Source organism: Octodon degus, unplaced genomic scaffold (genome assembly GCF_000260255.1).
Source record: "Octodon degus isolate 3935 unplaced genomic scaffold, OctDeg1.0 scaffold00032, whole genome shotgun sequence".
NCBI classification, from domain to species: domain Eukaryota; kingdom Metazoa; phylum Chordata; class Mammalia; order Rodentia; family Octodontidae; genus Octodon; species Octodon degus.
The window spans coordinates 14929391-14951179 of record NW_004524608.1 but is presented as its reverse complement, the minus strand read 5'-3'; the positions used below and the strand labels follow the sequence as shown (position 1 = coordinate 14951179).

At 35.6% G+C, this 21789-nt stretch overlaps 1 protein-coding gene across 1 annotated transcript in view; it reads right to left on the bottom strand.

Annotated features, from left to right (window-relative positions):
• Ccdc148 (coiled-coil domain containing 148) overlaps positions 1–21789 on the bottom strand; it is a 356635-nt gene that overhangs the window by 209907 nt on the left and 124939 nt on the right. The window contains exons 3-4 of the mRNA XM_004629903.3: positions 13106–13168; positions 11822–11943 (exon numbers count right to left, since the gene is read on the bottom strand). Coding sequence (XP_004629960.2) covers positions 11822–11943; positions 13106–13168 — 185 coding nt within the window. The remainder of the gene's footprint in view (positions 1–11821; positions 11944–13105; positions 13169–21789) is intronic.

The window sequence follows — 21789 nt, the reverse complement described above, 5'->3', positions numbered from 1 at the left end:
TATATATATTCGTGTGTACAGCAGCACATTTTGTAATAGCTAGTTTCTTGGAAACAGCTCAAATGCCCATGAACTGGTGAATGGATGAAGAATATGGGTGTTTTACATACTGGAGTACTACTATGCTGTAAAGAACATACTTGAGACAGTTCTCAATAAAAGATGCATTTTTGAGACCATACTCTAAAGTGAAATACATTGGACACATGTGTTTAAATATCATGGTTACTGTGTGGTGTGAGAAACTGAAAAGATAAATAAGGAACAAAATATATAATAGATACTGGAAAATGTTCAGATGAAAAGCAGAATAAGAGAGAAGAGGAAAAGGGAGAAAGGAAAAGAAAGAAAAAGAGAATGGAAGACAAAAAATGAAGACAAAGTTCTTATATAAATAAATAATGTCAGGGAAATTTAATACTGATGGTATTAGGCAAGGTAATAGTATAGTATGGTTTTTGAAATATTTATGGATGGATTATTATGTTTAATATTTGCTTGAGAACAATTTAATACAGAGGGAAGTTTATAGGTGGGATTATAAAGGAACAATGACCAAAATTTGGGGCTGGATGATGTTACATAAAGATTGATTATCCCAGGGGCCGGGGAGATGGCTCAGTAGAATAAGCACTTGCCTGGCAATTGCAAGTGTCTGAGTTCAATCCCCTGTTCTGCCAAAAAATAAATAAAAATTTAAAAAAAAGATTGATTATCCCACTCAAACTAAGTTTGCATGTATATAATTTTCTATTACATGAGGTTTTTAGCAATGAATGGTAGAAAATACCTGAGTTAGACAAAAAGAAATATTCATCTTGCCAAGCAAGAAAATTCAAATAAAAATAATTGCAAATATTCCTTTTATACTTAATAAGTTGAGAATAAAGATAAAGTCTTGCAATCTAGAAAAGTACAGAAAAAAATAATAAAAAAATAAGCCAGGTCATAATATTGGCATTTTTAGAAATAACCTCTGGAGGAACTTAGGGGCTGGCAATGAGTGACACTGCTTGATTTCAGAGGTCTTCCTTTCTGAGAGGGCTCTAACCATATAGTCACTTTAATATTGTCACCCACAGCTCCATACAATGTACCAAAATGTGGCTTCAGTTTTCAGCACAGATCTGCTACATGACTCCACATTCAACATCCAAGACTCAGTGTCCACTTTGGTATCTCATCTTATGTCCAGAAATTGATCATGATCAGTGGCACAGTGAGTGTATAGATGATCATCACATCAGAGGAGCACAGTAGTGTCAGTAATAGAAGACAAACTACGATTATGGACTACTGGATTATATTGGATTATGTTGCTGAATTCATGCACCTGCAATGTATGAATGGCAATGGAGTACACATCTGTGACAAAAGTAAACACAAAAGGGGATGTAAATGGACCATTTTGTAGTGGAAAAAATATATATACGTATATCTGTATATACAAAATAGCACAAATATACTGCTACTTTCTCTTAGTTCAATGAGAAGAAGGTTTTAAACTAATAGTGTTTGGACAAGATATCATGTCTGCGTCCTGTACTAGGAATAACTACTACAAAGGCAACAGTATGCAATGTATTAATTATAGTAACTGTACTACTCACCAGTTTTGAAACTATCTCATTGCTACTTCTTTCTCAATAAAATTATTAAAATATAAAAAAGAATGAAATAAACTTTCACAAATTTAAAAAAAAGTAATAGAAGGCAAGTAAGTATTTATGCCAGATAATAATTTGGAGCAACACTCTCCTTATATTAAATATTAATATCTTTTTAGCTAATGTAAATATATTTAATATTGCCTAAATAAGGCCCTGTAATAGGTAACAATTGATAAAACTGTTAATTTTATGTGTAGAAAAATTAGCACATTTAAATAGCAAAATAGAATGATAATTAATACAAATAGTAAGAGACAATGTATTAGCTATGTGACATTAGAAAGAATCACATATTCTTTTCGAGTCAACACACATTTTATTAAAATTTAATACTATAAGAAAAATAACTAAGTTGATAATGCAATGTAGCATAGACTGTTTGGTACATTAGCATCCATGACATTTTAAAAATAAACTTACGAGCTTTATTTAATTTCCAGTTATTTAATTCCATTTAAACCATGAATCTTTTTTCAAACAAGGTCCTGTTTAGGAATTGTTCACATCTTACAAAATAGAAGTAAAATGTCTGCTGCAACCTACAAATTAAATGAGAAGGAAAAACTCCAAAAACACATTCCTTAACATATACTTTTTAACCCACGTATAATTTAAACTGAATGAAGGAAGAAAAGAAAGTGTTTTTATACAATACCCAGGACACATTTTATTCTGACTTACCGAGATATACAAAAAAGGAGACAATACAAAATGCCTTAAAATAGCAGGGTGTGGTAGCACACACCTGTACTCCCAGCGCTCAGGAAACTGAGGCAGGAGCATCAAGGTGAGTTAAGGCCAGGCTAGCCTGCACTACATAATGAGATCCTGCCTCAAAAAAAAAAAAAAAAAAAAAAAAAACTAAAAAAAAAAAAAAAAAAAAAAAATGGTTTTAAAAAGACTAGTCCTTATCATAATGAATCTCTGGAAACTAAAAGTAGAAGCAAAGCTTATCAAAATGACTGCTACAGAATGAATTTTCAGTAGTTGAGGATGATGGATTTTTTGAGATTTGCCAAGCTATAAATTGCAGATACAAAGTTATCTCTAGAAAATATGTAACTAAAAATCTTTTTCTTGAATTACATTACACAACAAATAAAAAAGTTAATGATATTATTTAACATGCTAGTTCAAAGGAGCTATGTTTAACCTGATTACAGTACAGTGACCACAGGTATAATTCAGCAGCTAAGAAACTATTGTTCCTGCACTTAATGTTAAATTTTTAAGCCATAAAAATAACTAAAAATATTAGTTTGTTCTTTGACTGAAAGTCTTTTATCAAAGAAATATTACCTTGACCAGATACTGACTTTAACACTCAACTATTCTGCATTTGGCCAAAATATCTTTTTTAAGATATCTCAACTGAATGGATGGATAGCATTAGCAACATATATGTACATATTCCAATATTGACAGTTTGCAGAATATATGCTTGTGTTGGTATCTTGCATTAAAACAATACCTTGGGAGGACACTGAGTGGCCTGTGGGACTCTGGAGCACTGTGATCTGCTGAGCACAGGCAGACACAGAACTTTCCTGGTGCCATTTCAGAACTTTGGAAGGGGGCTGGTGAGATGGCTCAGTGGTCTAAAGCACCTACTCAGAACAAGCTTAGCAAAGCACAAGGACCGTGGTTCGATCCCCCAGCACCACATGCCAGCCAGCCCCGCCCCCTGGTGGGCTGAGCTGGCCACACACACACACACACACACACACACACACATAAATAAAATAAAAAATTTTTTTTTAAAAAAAAAAGAACTTTGGAGGATTCTGGGTCGCTTGCAGGACTCTGGCACGCTCCGACCCTCAGCCCCCAGCATGCGGTGTGGAGCTTGTGCTGGTGCTAGTCTAACCTTTTAAGAACTTAGAAGGACTCTAAGTGGCCCAGAGGACTTTGGATCACTGTGAATTGTAGACCCAGCACCCAGCTTAGAGCTTTCCTGGTGACTGGTTCACCAATTTAAGAACTTAGGAGGGGGGCCGAGGAGATGGCTTAGTAGAATAAGCACTTGCCTGGCAAGTGCAAGGGCCTGAGTTCAATTCCTGGTTGTGCCAAAAAAAAAAAAAAGGAAAGAAAGAAAAGAAAGAACTTAGGAGGACTCTGGGCAGCCTGCAGTACCCTGGTGAGCTAAGTCCCTTGATTCCCAGCACACAGGTGTTGAGCTTGTGCTGCTGGTTGAACCTTTTAAAAGCTTAGGAAGATTGTGGACAGCCCATGGGATCCTGGTGAATCCAGCCCAAACCCACCACCTACACTAAAGCTTTGCTGAGTATCAGTTAGTCATCCCCACTGGTAGTAAGAATCTTGGTGAGGCCAACCCTGCTCCCTACTATAGAGGAAACCTTAATGAACCATCCCCACCATGCTCCTACCACTGTTAAGTCTGGGTAATTATTTGGAGCTTCAAAAATGCCAAAACACAGGAGCAAAAGGCAATCTCAAAACTCTAGGACACCCAGAACACATCCAGGAGACAAAGATATACAAATCATATACCCGAAATTTTCATACATTTAAAAAAAAATAGAGGACGGTACAAAAATGGTGGAAAAATTGAATGAATAATATAGGAAATAATTGGAATGAATGACACAGATTCAAACAGATATCAGGCGAGCTGAGACAGCAATTGAGACTGGGCATGGTGGTGCACACCTGTAATCCCAGCACTTGGGAGGCTGAAAACAGGAGAATCACTACGAGTCTGATCTACGTAGTGAGACTCTGTAGACCCTTTAGACCCTGTCCTAAATACATTTAAAAAAAAAAATCAGGAAATTGAGAATTCCACTGAAAGCTGGCAAGCTGATTGGATGAAACTGAAGATAAACTTTTATACCTCAAAGACAGTGGTGTAACTAATCAACATGAAAGGAAAGATCTCTTAAAACTAACAAGGAAAAAGAAAAAAAAAAAACAACCTAACAAGGAACCAGGAAATAACAATTCAGTAGCTACAAGATGACACAAAGAAAAAATAATATAACAGTAATAGATGTCAACGAAACAGCAGGACACAGCACAAATGACATAAAAAAGACTATTTGCAGAAGTACTAGCACAGAATTTTCCAAACATGAGAAAAGAATCTGACATACAGTTAAGTGATGCATAGACAACTCTGTCTTAGTTACTCTTCTCTCATTGCTGGGACAAATATTCCGATACCCAAAATGAAGGAAGGAAAGGTTTGTTTAGCTCACAGTTCCTGGAGGTTTCAGTCCATATTCAGCTGGGTCCAAGGCAGAGCAGCACATAGCAGAAAGCAACCTTTCATGGTGGTGGCAAAGAGCAAGAGCACAAGAGAGGAGTAGCAGCAGCTCAAGCAGCTAACTTCTCTTCCCTCCTTACATTGAAATGTATATTACCTGCCCCAGGGCAAGTGCAGCATCCATACCCACAATAATCAATCACAAACCCCAGAAGCTGCCCCAAGACTACATGAGGCTTTGGAGGGACAACTATACACAAACCATAACAAACTCCAAACAGCCACAATCAAAATAAATCTACACCTAAACATAATAATCAAGATCTCAGAAACTGAACAAAAGAATAGAGTGTCAAACGCTGCTAGAGAGAAGAAACAGATCACCTACAATGGGAAGACCATCAGAATCATGACAGATTTCTCAACACAAACCATCAAATCAAGAGTTTGGAGTGAAGTACTGCACATCCTGAAAGAAAAAAAACTTTCAACCCAGATTGATGTACCCTGCAAACTATCTATCAAATTCAATGGTGACACAAGATTCTTCCATGACAAAGAACAACTGAAGAAATTCATGACAGACAAACCAACCCTAAAAAGAATACTGACAGATATTCTAGAAAGAGACAGAAAAGACCACAGCTTCAAGAACAACACAAAGGAACCACCAAACAAAGAAAGCAATTAAAAACAGAGGAAATGTATGGAACCTATAGCAGGAAAATAACATGACAAAGATAAGCCAATACATATCAGTTATAACCATCAATGTAAACCACCTCAATTCACCAATCAAAAGAAACAGACTAGCATAGTGGATTAAGAAACAAAATTCAACAATATGCTGCGTACGAAAACACATTTAATTCAAAAAGAAATTCACAAATTGAAAGTCAAAGGGTAGAAAACTATTTCCCATGCCACAGGAAACCAGAAAAAAGCAGGAAGTTATTCTGGTTGCTGACACTATCAATGTCAAATCAAAAAACATTCAAAGAGATAAAGAAGGACACTATATACTTGTTAAGGGAAAATTGCAAGAGGAAGGGAAAACAATTATAAATATATATGCACCAATATAGGAGCACTTACCTACATTAAAACAAATTTTGACAGACATAAAAAATCAAATGAACAATAATACAATTGTAATGGGGGTCGTAAAAATCTCACTGTCACAAAGAGATCAGTTAGGCAAAAAAACAGCAAAGAAATGACAGAACTAAACCAAACTTGTGAAGAAATTGTCTTGGTAGACCTTCACAGTGTTTCACCCAGCAACAACAGAATACATATTCTTCTCAGCTTCACATGAGACATTCTCCAAAATAGACCATATACACAGAGCATTCTCAAGTAAATGCAAAGGAACTGAAATAATCCCATGCATAGTATCTATCCACAGTGCAATAAAACCGGAAATTATTGACAAAAGAAACTACAAAAATGCCATAAACACATGAAAATTAAATAATAATCTTCTGAACAACCACTGGGTCACAGAGGGAATTAAGAAAGAAATTAAAAAGTATTTACAAATAAATGAAAATGCAAATATAAATTACTGAAATCTGTGGGACACAATGAAAGCTGTCTTAAGAAAATTTATAGTGGTATAGTCGCACATTAAGAAAACAGAACAATCCCCAAAAAATGATCTTATGCTGCACCTCAAGATCCTAGAAAAAGAAGAACAAGTCAAGCACAAAACCCAAGGAAGGCAGGAAATGATAACGGTTACAGCAGAAATTAATGCACTGGAGACAAAGACAACAATAAGAGATAAGTGAAGCACAGAGCTGGTTCCTTGAAAGAATACATAAAATTTATAAAGCCCTAGCCAACTGAATCAAAAAAAGAAAGAAAAAAAAAAAACCCAAATTCATACAAGAAGGACTGAAAATGGCAAAGTCACTGCAGACTCTATAGAAATTCAGAAGATCATCAATACCTACCGTCAAAATCTTTACTCTCACAGGATGGAAAACAAAGAGGAAGTGAACAGTTTCCTTGATACATATGAAATGCCAAAGCTAGGACAAGAAGATATGCAAAATCTGAATAACCCAATAACAGGAAATGAAATTGAAAATGTAATTTTAAAGAAACTACCAAAAAAGAAAAGCCCAGGTCCCAATGGATTTACAGCTCAATTCTACAAGAAATTTAGAGAACATTTAATGACTTTTCTCAAACTCTTTCATGAAATTCTCCCAAACTCATTCCTCAAGGAAAATATTACTCAGATTCCAAAACCAGAGAAAGATCCAACTAAAAAAGAGAACTACAGGCCAGTCTCTCTAATGCATATAGATGCAAAAATCCTCAGTAAAATACTGGCAAACAAAACACAGCAAATCATCAAGATTATACATCATGACTAAGTGGGTTTCATCCCAGGAATGTAGGGATGTATGCAAATCCATAAATGTAATACACCACATGATCATCTCAATAGATACAGAAAAAGGTTTTGGCAAAGTCCCTATACAAAATCAGAATAGACTATATATCTTGACCTGACAAAAGTCATTTATGAGAAACAAACAGCCAACATCATACTAAACAGGCAAAAACTGAAAGCCTTTGCTTTAAAATCAGGAGAAAGAGAAGAGTAACCACTTTCTCCAATCCTATTCAATATAGTTCTGGAAACATTAGCTAGCAATTAGGCAAAAGAGAGAAATAAAAGGCATAAGGATTAGAAAAGAAGTGAAATTATCATTTTTTGCCAATGACATGATACTCTACATAGAAGACCCCAAAAACTCCACAGAGTCTTGTAGATTTAATCACCAAATGCAGCAATGTACCAGGATACAAAGTCAACACCCAAAACTCAGTAGCATTTTTGTACACAAATGATGAACAAACTAACAGAGAAATTAGAGAAACGATGCCCTTCACAATAACACCCAAACAATGAAACACTTAGGAATCAATCTCACAAGGAAGTAAAAGATTTATACAGTGAAAATTACAGTGCCCTTGGAAAAGAGATTGAAAAATATTTGAGAAAATGGAAAAATATTACATGCTCCTGGATAGGAAGAACCAACATTGTGAAAATGACCATGCTCCTAAAATTGTTATACAGATTCAAGGCAATCCCAATTAAAATACTATTAGTATAACTCACAGAGCTAGAGAAAACTTTCCTCAAATTCATTTGGAACCAGAAGAGACCAAGAATATCTAAAGCAATCCTGGGGGAAAAAAAAAAAAGAAACGCAGGAGGTATCACATTCCCTCACCTTAAATTATACTAAGCCACTGTGATAAAATCAGCATAGTACTGGTATAGAGTCAGACCTGAGGATCAATGGAACAGATTAGAAGATTCAAACACAACTGCAAACACACTCAGCCACCTTATCTTTGATAAAAGTGCCAAACATGCTCACTGGAAGAAAGATAGCCTCTTTAACAAATGGTGCTGGAAAAACTGGCTTTCCACATGCCAAACGCAAAAATTAGGCATGTCTGTCACCATGCATGAAACTAAATTCAAAATGGATCAAATATTTAAATATTAAAACAGAAACACTAATTCTTAGGAGTAAAATGTAGGTAGAAATCTTAAAGACATGGGGATAGGTGGAGAGTGCATGAACAAAAAACAAACTGCATCGGAAACATTTCAAAGAATCAACAACTGGGATCTTATCATTTTGGAATGTTTCTGCACTTCAAAACAAATCTCAAACAGAGTAAAAAGAAAACTCACAAACTTGGAAAAAGTATAGCCAACTGTCCCTCTGACAAATGCCTTCTAGAACATATAAAAATTAAAAAAAAAAAAAAGGGATCCCGAATTCAAAGACCCAATCCAAAAATGGGCATCTGAAATGAATATACACTCAGATGAAAAATACAAATGGCAAGTAAAGATATGAGAACATGTTCAATGTCTTTGGTCATTTGAAAAATGCAAATTAAAACAACACTGAGATTCCGTCTCATTCCAGAAAGAATGGCTAACATCAAGAAGTCAGCCAGTAACAAATGCTAGAGGGGCTGTGGAGAAAAGGAATGCTTCTCCACTGTTGGTGGGAGTGCAAGCTTGTATAACCACTATGGAAATCAGTGTGGAGATTTTTTCAAAAGCTAAGGTTGGAGATCCCATTCAAGCCAGCTATTCCCGTCATGGATATTTTACCAAAAGAACTGAAAAACTCATACTTCAGTGATATGTGTGCACCCATGTTTATAGCAGGGCAATTTTTCATAGCTAAATCCTGGAAACAACCCAGATACTCACCAATTGAGGAATCGATAAAGAAGATGTGGTATTTTTACACAATGGAATATTATTCAGCTATAAAATAGAATAAATTTGAGGCTATTGGTGGTAAATGGATACAACTAGAGACCATACTCTTTAAGTGAAATAAAAACATCATACTATCTCCTTAATGTGAGAACCTGAAAGAGAAAATGGAATCTGAAGGGTACAATAAATACTGGGCAAAGGGAATGAACTTATTCAAAAGGAGTTACTGAGTTGAGAAGGACAAGAAAGGGAGTGAGGAAAAGAGATATATCTATATATATAAGCAGGATGGATGGACAACTGTACTGTGGATTTCTGCTGGTGTATGGAAAGGAGCAGATAATATTTAATTTGTTTTGCCTCTATTTCTGTCCTGTTTCTGTCTTAATTTCTTATATATTTATTTCTTATTTCTTTCTCCTTCCAATGTTTTGTGCATATATCTGGCAATATGAATAACTAGTTGGAAGACAACACTATGCACTACAACAAATGTTGTGAAATTCATATTATTTTGTCAAGTGAAATCCTGTATTATTTGTAATTTATCTGTTTTAATTCTAATTTGTATTCTTTAAAAAATTAAAAATCAAAAAAATACCTTGAGAAATATTTCATATTTATTATTTTGAATTTGAACACATGGACAAGCCTGCATACATGAAAATTTTTTCCAGAGCAGGACTTCCAACACCACCAAATTGGAGACAGTCCAAATAAATTAAAGTGTAATAATGCATGCATCCTTTTCTATCTGGAGTACAGTACAATGTCTGTCACTACGGCTTTTGCTCAGGTAATTTCTATTAGCCTGCAGATCTCCATTTCCATGTCACGTCCTCAGAAAGGCCTTTCAATACCCAGCCAGGATTATATCCTAGTAATTATACACCAGACAACATGTTTTATTGCAATTCATACTTAAAATAATTCATTTCCAGATTTATTTAATAAACATTGGCACCTTTCTGTGCTTAGCAAATAGTACACTACATGGAGCTAGCTAAGGGTTACATTTGTGTTCACTGTTGTATCTTCAAGGCTAATGATAAGCACGTGGTTAAGATTTGTTGACTGGAGTTATCAAATATTATATAAAAATAACAAAATAACATTATAAAATGATAAAGGGAAATGTAAATGGGACTCATGTTTGTGTTTATGACAGAAAATAAGATCTGTAGGGCCGGCCAGATAGCTCAGCTGACTAAAGCACCAGCTTAGGCAGGTGCAGGGACCAGGGTTTGTACCTCATGCCGTGCTGGCCCCGTCCCCAGGGTGTGCTAAGAGAGCAAGTGAGTGCTTGGAATGCTGAAAACAGAAGGATCACTATGAGTCTGAACTATGTAGTGAGACCCGGTAGACCCTGTATTAAAATACAAAGAAAAAAAAACTACAGTACATTGTTATATTTATAAATATATGTGTTTATGTATGTGCACATGTGTGTACAATAGGTGAGAATAAGTCAGAGGCATACAAATAATTTCATTAGGATGACAGCTCTGTGATTGTTTTACTATAAAACTTATTTTAATGTTCTCATAACATGAAATTATGTTACAGTTATATCTGAAACAAGTAATAACCTACTACTTATTTATTGTATATTTAGGACAAGGTCTACAGGGTCTCACTACATGGACTTGACTCATGATTCTCCTGTTTTCAGCCTCCCAAGAGCTGGGATTACAGGCATGTGCCACCACACCTAGTCTCAATTGCAGTATCAGTGTGCCCTGGGGGCAGTGCCAGCACAGCACACTCGCGATCAAACCCTGGCCACTGAGCTCTGCCTAAGCAGGTGCTTTCCTCCGCTGAGCTATCAGGACAGCCCATTGCATACTTCTTAAATAACCTTAGTTTAAGGGGACTTCATCCAAAGGTATATGATAATTTCTCTAAAACAAGGTATGAGTGTACTTTGGATCATAAACCATTAGAAATGATAATAAGAGTATGTACATGTAACCCCCACCAAGATGACTGGAAACTGCATGTACTGCAAACATGTACTAACAGCAGAGTCAAAAATTAAAAAAGATAATAATGAAAAGCCATGCAAACTAACAAAATATGAACATTTAAAATACAAATGTAAACTTGTAAGGTGATATATTGTTTCACTAAAACAGTTTTTCTGTACAAGGAAATAATGAAAAATGCCACCATTAATAAACTGTATTATTTAAGCAAGTTCCAGGTTTGCCTGTTCCTGGCCTATGACATGTATTTTAGCCAAGAAGAAAATTTCAGAATGGAAAGAAACCAAAGGCACATTTACAGCAGGCTGAAGCAGGAGCTCAGTTAGATAATGGTCTGTGACTGGCACTCTTTAGCAGTTTTTACTTTTCAGATGAAGTTGTAAATTATTGAAAATAACTATCTTTTCAAAAGCAAAGTTGAATGTAGGCCTCATAGAGTTGTTATAAAAAATTAAATGAATATTGCATGCAAATTATATAACAGACTCTGAGAACATTCAGTAATTGTTAGCTGCTGTTCACTATTATTAACAGTTAGGAGAGTCTAAGAACCATTTAGACAATCACTTTTTTTTGCATGGTCAATGTAAATATTAATATACTTTCTACAAGTTCAATTTTCCAAAACTAGCAAAAAGCGCTGTACATACACACAACTTCTAACCTTTTGCTCTAAAGAAGCAGCAGCTAATTTCTTTGCTTCAGTTAATGCACGTAACTGTTGATAGTCTACAGACTTATACTTTATTCTTCTCAGCCCATTTTTCATGCAGAATGCAAGATTATCTATTCATCATAAATAGAGAAAAAAGTATCATGTTATTGGAACTCAAGTATAATTAAGACCAAAATATTTACTTCATCTTATTATTAAATATTGTAAAGCATATAATACATACCCTATTACAATGTTCATAATGTATTTTAACCTGTATTTCTAGAAGTTCTTAGAATATTGTCACTATATTCTTTGCATAATATTACTTCTAAAAGACCATGGAGAGAATAATTCCATGGGGGATAATATATTGTAGATTTTAGAAAACCAAGTTTATAATGCCAACTATGACCTTTGCTAACCCATTATTTTTATTTAAAATGTGTTAGGTATCAATGGTGAATAAGAACCACGTCTTTAGTAATAAAATTACACAGAGTGTTATATTATTAGTTATCTTCTATTTTATATAAATCAAAATAATTTAAATTTGATTAAAAAGTTGAAACTGAAAACTATAAACTAGGTAAAACAAGAATATAATTATGTACACTATTTGGGCATTCTCCACTCAAATGCATACAGTGTTGTAGTCTAGTGTGATATTAACCTTCTTGATAAGGCAATATATAGGTAAAAGATATGCTAAGGATGAGTACCATAAAATGTAATAACCTAAGTAATTCAAGCAAACCATGTATTTCATTCTCAATGATATGAATAATCTGTACTATACAAAGTAATTAGGGTTTATTAGAGAAATCATGGATCATATAACTGTAAGAATCTTCCAAAGGATTACAGGTTAAAACAGTGGAGGAAAGCAAGACTGTCCTGTCCCTTATTACGGATTAAAAGAGACCCACTATCAGGGAATTGTTCAACCATTCAATGTACTGTAAAATGAACTTTTCTTTATTAAAAGTTTTGCAGTCAACACTGCAACATCATTTCATTTTCAAAGTTCACAGTGCACTATCAGTAATAAAACTTAGTTACAGGGCTGGTTAGATGGCTCAGTGGTCTAAAGCACCTACTTAGAACAAGCTTAGCAAAGCACAGGGACCGCGGTTCAATCCCCCAGCACCACATGCCAGCCAGCCCTGCCCCCTGGTGGGCTGAGCTGGCCACACACACACACACACACACACACACACACACACACACACAAATAAATAAATAAATAAATAAATAAATAAATAACAAACTTAGTTACAAGCAAAAAAGTACCTGCACTCCCATTTCTCTGAATTGTTATGAATGGGCAAGCTCTCTTAGTCCTGTTTTCCATATCTGTTGAGGAAAAAAGAAACACCTTAATTTTCACAATGTTATTTTTTAAATGTTTTAAAAGCTGTGTTAATTTAAATACTTTTCAAATGAGGCCAGAACTGGATGCCATAACTGTTTGTATGATATTAAAATTAGCTTTTCCTGGCCCCTTAAAGCTTCTCTTTCATTAGTGCTTTTCTTCTGTTGTTCTTGTAGTTGGTCACTCCTTCCAGTCTTTTCCCACTTAATCCTCCTTTATTGTCCTAGTTGACTAATACTTAGTAGTTAGACAGCTCTCTATGTTTTGTCTTGAGTTCCTGGGAGGAAGGAAAACTACATACATTAAAGAATAAGTTATTATTTCTATTACAAATAATGCAGGACTTGCCATGGATTTGGAGATAAACCAGCCAGATTTTCCTTCCAGGAAGGACTCCCTGACTGTCTATGGGGGTGTAGACTGCAGACAGCTTACAGCTGTCGCCTCCTTCAGGGCTGAACTACATAAGAGTATCATCCCTGCCCTTGGGAAGGCAGTCATGCTCAGTGACTGAGCCACACAGGGGAGGAAGCAATTTGGTTACAGTGTAGGGCACTCTGGTGTCAAATATTTGCTACAAAACTTCCTGCTGGCTTAATCTAGACACTGTTGGAATTGCAATGAAGTTGACTTCTTTATCTGTCAATTTTGCCTCTCCTTCCTTCCATAGATATGTGTTCTTGCCAGTGATTTGTTTCAACATTTTCTTCTTGAGGATTCAACTTGGAATAGCACCAAACTGAACTGACATCTTTCTTCAGAACACACCACCCACAGGGCAAACAGAATAGTGAATGGCTCCATCAGTAGGAACACCCATTTTCATAAAATTTTGTTCTATGTCTACTAGACTAAAATACCTCTATATAGTGGTCTTCGCACTAACTAAAAACTTCTTACGTAGAGGAGGAAACAGAAAATATCCTTGACTTTCTAACATGATTTTAAGATACAATACATTACACAAACTGCCCATAAGTTTTAGGGGTATAGAGACCACCCCAGGGTCTTTGGCAAGAAAGTCTTGCTTCAAAGCCTTAATAACATTAAAAATCCTCCCTTTAGAGTGGTTTCTACTCACATCTATATCTTGCCTATTAAGATTCTTTTAAGGGCCAGGAAGATGGCTCAGTAGAAATCCCCAGTTCTACCAAAAAAATACATAAATAAATTAAAAGATTCTTTAAAAATATACACATTAAATATGCCCATTGCCAGGGTCTTGACACAAGTCTAGCCACCTACTGCTATGTTAGCAGCAGTTTTACTTTATATCCTCTTCAGTACATTCTCCACACAGTGATCCCTTAAAAGTTCTGACCTTGTTAGAAATACCATTGGTGGTTTCCCATTGCCATTTAAAATAGTATCTGATCACCTTTCAATGGCCTACAAAGTCCAGCATGACCTCACCTGCTTATCTCCTTCAAACATTCTAACCACACTAGTCTTTCTCATTTTCAAATAGTGTCCATTCTGCCTCAGGCTGTTCTACTTACTGATTTCCTTCTTCTTTTCTCTGATTTCCTGCTTAGTTTCTTCTCACCCTTCAGCTCTAGCAAAATCTTACCGCCTCAGAGAGACCCAGTCAGACCTCTCTACTTAAGTGCTATGGTGGGGATCCTAAATGTCTCCCAAAAGTCCATTTTGTTGAAGACACTGACCACCAACTACGAGGAACTGATTGGATCACGAAGTCTGTAAACTCATGAGGTGGATGAATCCATTGATGAGTTCACTAGCTGAATGCACTTTTAGGAGGTGGGGCCCCAATGGAGGGAACAAATCACTGTCAGTTTGACTTTGAAGGGTGTGTCTTGTCCCTAGCCATTTTCCCTCTCTGGATCCTGGCTGCTGTGGGGCAAGCAGCCTTCCCCCACCATGCCCTCCTGCCATGATGTCCCTGCTTCCCTATAGGCCTAGAGGCAACAGATCCAAGAGACCTTGTGCTAAAACCATTGCAAACATGAGCCAAAATGAATCTTTCCTCCTTTAAATTCATTTTCTCAAGTTTGGTTACAGCAAGAAAAACCTGACTAGCACAGTAAAGGAGGGCCTCAAATTTCTCTCTCAACCTATTCTTTTCTGTGCTAATTTGCATCAGTATTTACACCTGTATGTTTAGATATTGGAAGTCTGTCTCCTCCAACATACATATCTGCTATATCCTTACATCCCCAGGGCATACACAACATACAGTAGGAACTCAATTCTATTTGAGGAAATTAATACAAGGTAACAAGAAGTGGTTGTATGTCCTCTAGCCTCTCAGAAGAATGGCAACAACAAATCCTACGTTCATAATGTAGCCTCTCTCGCCACCATAAGCTTTCAATTTCTTATAATTTGCTTTGAGAGTATAGCGTTCAGACAGGTGTGGCCAATTTAAATGTCATCAGCACCTATCAAGGAAATTTACTGAGAAAAATGACAAGGGAAAGACCATAGAAAACAGCAGAGAAACAGGACTGAAGAGATTTCTATGCCCAATGATAATTTTTTTTTCTTTTTATCATACAGGTAACAGACATATAACACAACTCTCCAGAAAGAACATAGGCTGATTTGTGAATTCTGACCTACCATACCTCATATGTTGTTTTCATTTAATTCCTCCACCCATAGCTTTTTAAAAATTGACTTTATGGATATATTTAGATTTCCAGTGATCACATTCATCGTAGGGAATCTGCACATGCTCTATCGTGATCTCTACCCAAGCTTAATACCCAGTGCACCCATCTGATGGTAATACTCATCTGTCTAGCAGGAGGCCTCACCAGTCCTCAGAGGAAACACCAGGTTTCCTCCTTCCTCATTGGAGAGCCCTACATGCTTAGGTTTAAAAATTATTTTTTCAGATTCAGGATCTGAAAGAAAAGGGGGTGTGGCAGATTTCCTTTTGGCTCTCTTGGTATAAGCCTGTCTAACCCTGGATAATTTGCTCCTCTGGATTCTCCAAAGATCAATCATGAAATCCACATGGTGTTTTTCAGAGTTGAATTATTAGTTATGACCCTAGGAATCTCACACTCCAATGTATCTGGAAATCAAAGTTGTAGCCAAATATGAATCTGTCTTCATGAACTTGGAACCTAGCTTTATTCTAACTGTATCAAAATCCAAGTAGAAACTCTTCTTGCCCTATGTATTGAGTCTTTAGACATAAATTATAATTGATACTTCCCATTCAAGAATATTGAAGGGCTCAAAACTAAGGAATCATTAAAACTGAGATATCATAAAATGTTTAATTTTAGTACTTCTTATATCACAGAATTGAATAAACATTTAGATTTAGAACTTGAAACATTTGGAAATACTTATCCCAGCTTCTCACTGTAGCATTTGAAATGACTGAAGTTCAGTAAAATAACCAAGCATGCCTAGTCATTAGCAGAACTAATCCACAGTGCAGATCTCATAATACAACATAAAAAGCCTCTGAAAAGAAGGGTTTATTTCAGTGTTCATATGGAGGCCAAATCAAACCCAAACTGAAATCATTCACTACCAAGTCCAAACTAAATTGAAATTTGTCCTATTTAATGTGACCATTCACACAACTGTGGTAAAATATAATGTGCTTAGCTATGAAATACTGCTCTGACCCTCACCAGGAACTTAAATAATATAAGACATATGCTTTATAACACAGTTTTGCAACTCTGAAAAATTCAAGATACATTGCAGTCCTATACATCTCAGGTAAAAGATTATGAAACTGAATTAAAATAAATGCTTTCTGATTCCCCAAAACTGCCCAATGTCTAGGCCATTTCAGTTTTGTGCTTACTAGTCACAAATTCAGGCAGCCTAGTTCAGCCCATGGGTTAAATACTTTGGGCCGGGTAACTGCTACTTGAACACAACTTTTCCCTGTTAAATAATTTAAGACCAGTTAGTTTTGGAAATTATTTCATGTTCACATTGTATGATATTTTACAAATTGCTTCACTGCTATCAAAATGTTAAGCCCTTTAGATATAGCCAATTACTAAAAATATTTTAAAATGATATATTTTATGAGAAATTTCTTAGGTTATAGGAAGAATACTTTCATATATAATGTAATGATAGGTCTTCAAAGACCAGAGGGGAGGATAGAAAATATTTTAATACAAAATAAAATATTTTATTTTTGATAGAGAGTCTAGACTTTTATCAAAACAATTTTAAAAATTACTAAATCTAGTCTCTGCAAAGTAGATTAAAATTCAGAACTCCTCTGAAGATGAGAAAAAAAACATAGACAATCATTCATAAAATGAGGCAGTCTTTTCACAGTTAAAATTTTGCATTCTTCTCTTTTTTTTTTCTTTTTCATTCTTCTCTTTTCTAAGAAAATCTCTTTTAATACACCAAGGAAAAAATTTATACTTTGGCTTCACATTGGAAGTATATACATAATATGAATTTTAAACATATCACATTTTTAGGCTGAGTTTTCCAAGATTCTACCAGATCATCAAGTATAAAACTAATATAAAATATCATCAATATGATATAAAATTATAACTTTTTCACATGAAACATCTCATGATATAGTATATGGAAGTTCAAATATTATGTCCAAGGGCCAGCCAAATAGCTCAGTGGATTAAAGTGCCTTCAAGCAGGTGCAGGGGCCAGGGGTTTCGATTGTGGGCCTGCCGTGCTGGCCCCACCCCAAGGGCACTCTGAGAGGGCAATTGAAACTGGGTATGATGGCACATGCCTGTAATCCCAGCTCTTGGGAGGCTGTAAACAGGCGGATCATCATGAGTCTAATCTAGTAGTGAGAACTTTACCTAAAATAAATAAATAAATAAATAAATAATGTACAAACTCTAGCTTGAGTACTAATTTCTTAATATCCAAATTTCATTTTTTAAATCTAAACAGAATGATGCAAAATATTTCCATTAGGAAATATTATGTATTCTAGTTTATACTAAAGTCGAATTATTTCCCTGGCAAAACTAATGGAACCAAAAGATAAATGATAAGATTCTTCATAATCAATTCAAATATAATAAAAAAGAAGAACCAAAATAAAACAAAATATTTAGTACAAGAATATTGTAGGCCTTAGACTCTAGAGAACTACAAATGATATTAAAGGAAATAAAACCTGAACTAAAAGGAAGAATTTTATATCTGCATATGGCAAATATTTAACTGTAACATTTGCTAGGAAATAGGATTATAGTTAATTTCAATTTCTTCTTTTTACTTGAACATAATTTCTAAATGTTTCTTTTTTAAACAGATGAAAAAACCCACATCTTTAAAAATACTAAGCTTAGGAAGGTGGTTATTTCACAATATATTGGGAAAATTCTATCATAGTTTCCATATTTTGGCAATTACACAAGAAACTTGATTTCATGACACCAAGAATCCTTTAAAATGTAAATTTGTAAACATACAATGTGATAAATGAATATAATTCTTCACATTGAAACAGGTATTTCTCACAATCCTTTTCTACTAAGAGGCAGGCTGTATTAAAATACATTTAATAGGGGCCAGGGAGATAGCTCAGTAGAATAAGCATTTGCCTGGCAGGCTCAAGCGCCTAAGTTCAATCCCTGGTTCTGCAAACAAACAAAAAAATACATTTAATAAATCTTATTGAACTGTGAAACATTAACATTAATATATTCACAAGATCATTTTTAATACTCTGTGGAAAACAAGTAAATATATTAAATAATTTTTCAATAATAAGATGTTAATTAAAATATTGGTTTTATATATGGTAAAATCAAAATTTCTTTTTTTTTTTGGCAGAACCGGGGATTGAACTCAGATCCTTGTGTTTGCCAGTCAAGCACTTATCTTACTGAGCCATCTCCCCGGCCCCAAAATTTCTAGTTCTACTCAGCCCTAATATCTAGTTGCATTTACCCTTAGAAATTATTTTCCATGTTTTATTTTATATTCTTCCATAGATTTCTCATACATCCAAATACATGTGTAATTTTTATACAAATTTCATTATGATACAGGTACCAGTTGATTATTATTTAATAACCTAAAATTTTCCCTTATCATCCTATTTCTATGCCCACGTATATACACCTATATGTATCTTTAGTGGTGGCAAAGTAGTAGAAAGTCATTAATTTAATCAGCACAAAAATTCAAAAAAAAATTTTAAAAACATTGCATCGTAAGCCAGGCTTGGTGGTGCACATCTGTAATCCCAGCACTAAGGAGGCTGAGACAAGCAGGTCACTATGAATTCAAGGCCACTTCAGGCTACGTAGGGAGTTCAAAACTAGCTTGAACTACATAGTAAGATTCTGTCTCAAAAAAGAAAATATATTTTTAAATAAAAACATTGTGTCTTTTTACTATAAAACAAAAAGCATAATGAGACAGAGAATATCTATAAAATCTCTGCCCTTTTCATGATTCATATCCATTTGCTTGTGGACCAAGTTACACATACACGAAGAGTCAGCCCTTGTGATTGTCTTATTTTTATGTCTAAGATCCCTCAGAGAAGAGTTGAAATCAACCTTGCTAATCAAATGATTCAAATGCAAACTATTTATCCCACATGCTTTTTCCAGTGTGGGGAGCAGAAAAATAGTTAGTCAGGGCAAAGCTTAACTAGGTTTAGTTAAGCTAGAAGGGCCCAGTTTCTGTGGGATTCTAGAGTGCCAGAGTGAATGCAACTGAAGTGAGTCCCTCCTGCTCTCACTCCTTGTGTATCCTCAAATTAAATTAAAATACTCAAAGATATTTTAATAATTCCAAAAGGCTAAAACAAGAGATACACATACCTACTTTAAAACAATATATACTATTTAGAATGGAGATTTCCATACATTTTGGCAGGAAAGGAGTAGTAAATGAATTTGTGTAGCTTTCATTAATAGTCTTAGAAATCCTTCCCAGAATCTGTGACTGGTAGTTTAGAGTTTCAGCAAATCAATTTGAGGAAACTAAGAAATTATTTATTTAAAAAATGCAGTTCTGGCCCTAATTTTGCCCTTAAATATGGGACTCATAAAGAAAGGCAGCACACACTTGCTAACCCAACAATCTGGAGTGGAGGCAAAATCACTGAGCCCTTGAGGCCAGCAACAGGGAGCTCAAGGCCAGGCTGAACTTCAAAGCAGAAACCCATGTCATAAAACAAGAGAAAGAGAAGAAAGAGACAGAGAGACAGAGACAGAGAGGAAAGGAGAGAAGGAAGGAGGGAGAGAAGCAAATGATGGAAGGGACTCTCTGTCTTGGAAAGTTTCACCACTTACCTTCACTGTACGTAAGCGTTTGAACACACTTAAATGTATGATTTTGTCCACATTCTCACACAGTTTGGAAACTGACTTTCCCATCTTATAAAGCTGTACTTGCCAGGCTAGCACTTCTTCTACTGAGCTATCTCCCTGGCCCAAAAGCTGTACTTGAAGTAAGAGGTTCCCTGCTTCTTCTCTGTCCTTTTACTCCTTATCTTTCTGTGACTGGAAAGATCACAATACAATTCACCCCTCCTCATATTCTGCACAAATTTGGCAATATCATCTCATCTGTTTTCATAGCCCTAACAACCATCCCACAACTGACTGAGCAGTATCTCAGGAGCCTGATATATCACAGAGGGCTGCGGAGGTAGCTCAGTGATACAATGCTTTCCCATCATGTACAAGGCCGTGAGTTCAATCCCCAGCACCACAAAAATAAACAAATAAATAAATCACAGAACGTGAGTATATACCAAATTGTTTCTCATACATTTTCAGGAGAAATTTCAAACTCATCCTGGTTGACAAGGCCCTAGCCCTTAGTAAGCTACTACCTATATAAACTCTACACTTCAGCATTTCAAAACCATTTATAAATCCTTAAATGCACAATGTCATGAAAAGCAAAATGATGGTACCCTCAAAGTGTTCACTTAAGTCTTCAAGTCCTATAAATATGATATGTTACAAGGCAAGGGGAATGAAATTTGTTTAGATTGTTAATCTGCTCTCTATGTCCCTTAATCATAATATGTCATTTTTACTAGCAAGGGCTGGCAAGATAACTTAGCAGACTAAGCACTTGCTTAGGCAAGCACAGGAGCCAGGGTTTGATCCCTGGCCTGGCATGCTGTGCCAGCCCCGGCCCGGGGCACACAGAGTGGGTGATGGAGCCTGGCCATGGTAGCGTATGCCTGTAATCCCAGCACTAAGGAGGCAGAAAACAGAAGGATCACTACAAGTATGAGCTGTGTAGTGAGACCCTGCACATAAAAAAGAAAAGAAAATATAAGGGAAAAGAAAAGAGCTAGCAGATTAATAAAGCATACTTCTGGGGGTGTTTGCCAGTAGTTTCCAGAGATGACTAGATGTGGGCCAGCCAACTGTGGGGAGGACATTCAATAGGCTCGTAGCAGATTAAATAAAAAGGAAAGAACAAAAAAGGAAGTTAGTACATTTTGAACATCTTCATTTGTAAGCAGATACATCTTGATACTGCCAGATCCTATTGGCATCAGACTCCAGTTTCTTCAACCTTTTAATATAGATTCATACCAGTGAGTCAGATGGCCACTGATCCTGTAAGCATATGTAATAAATCTACACACACACACACACACACACACACACACACACACACA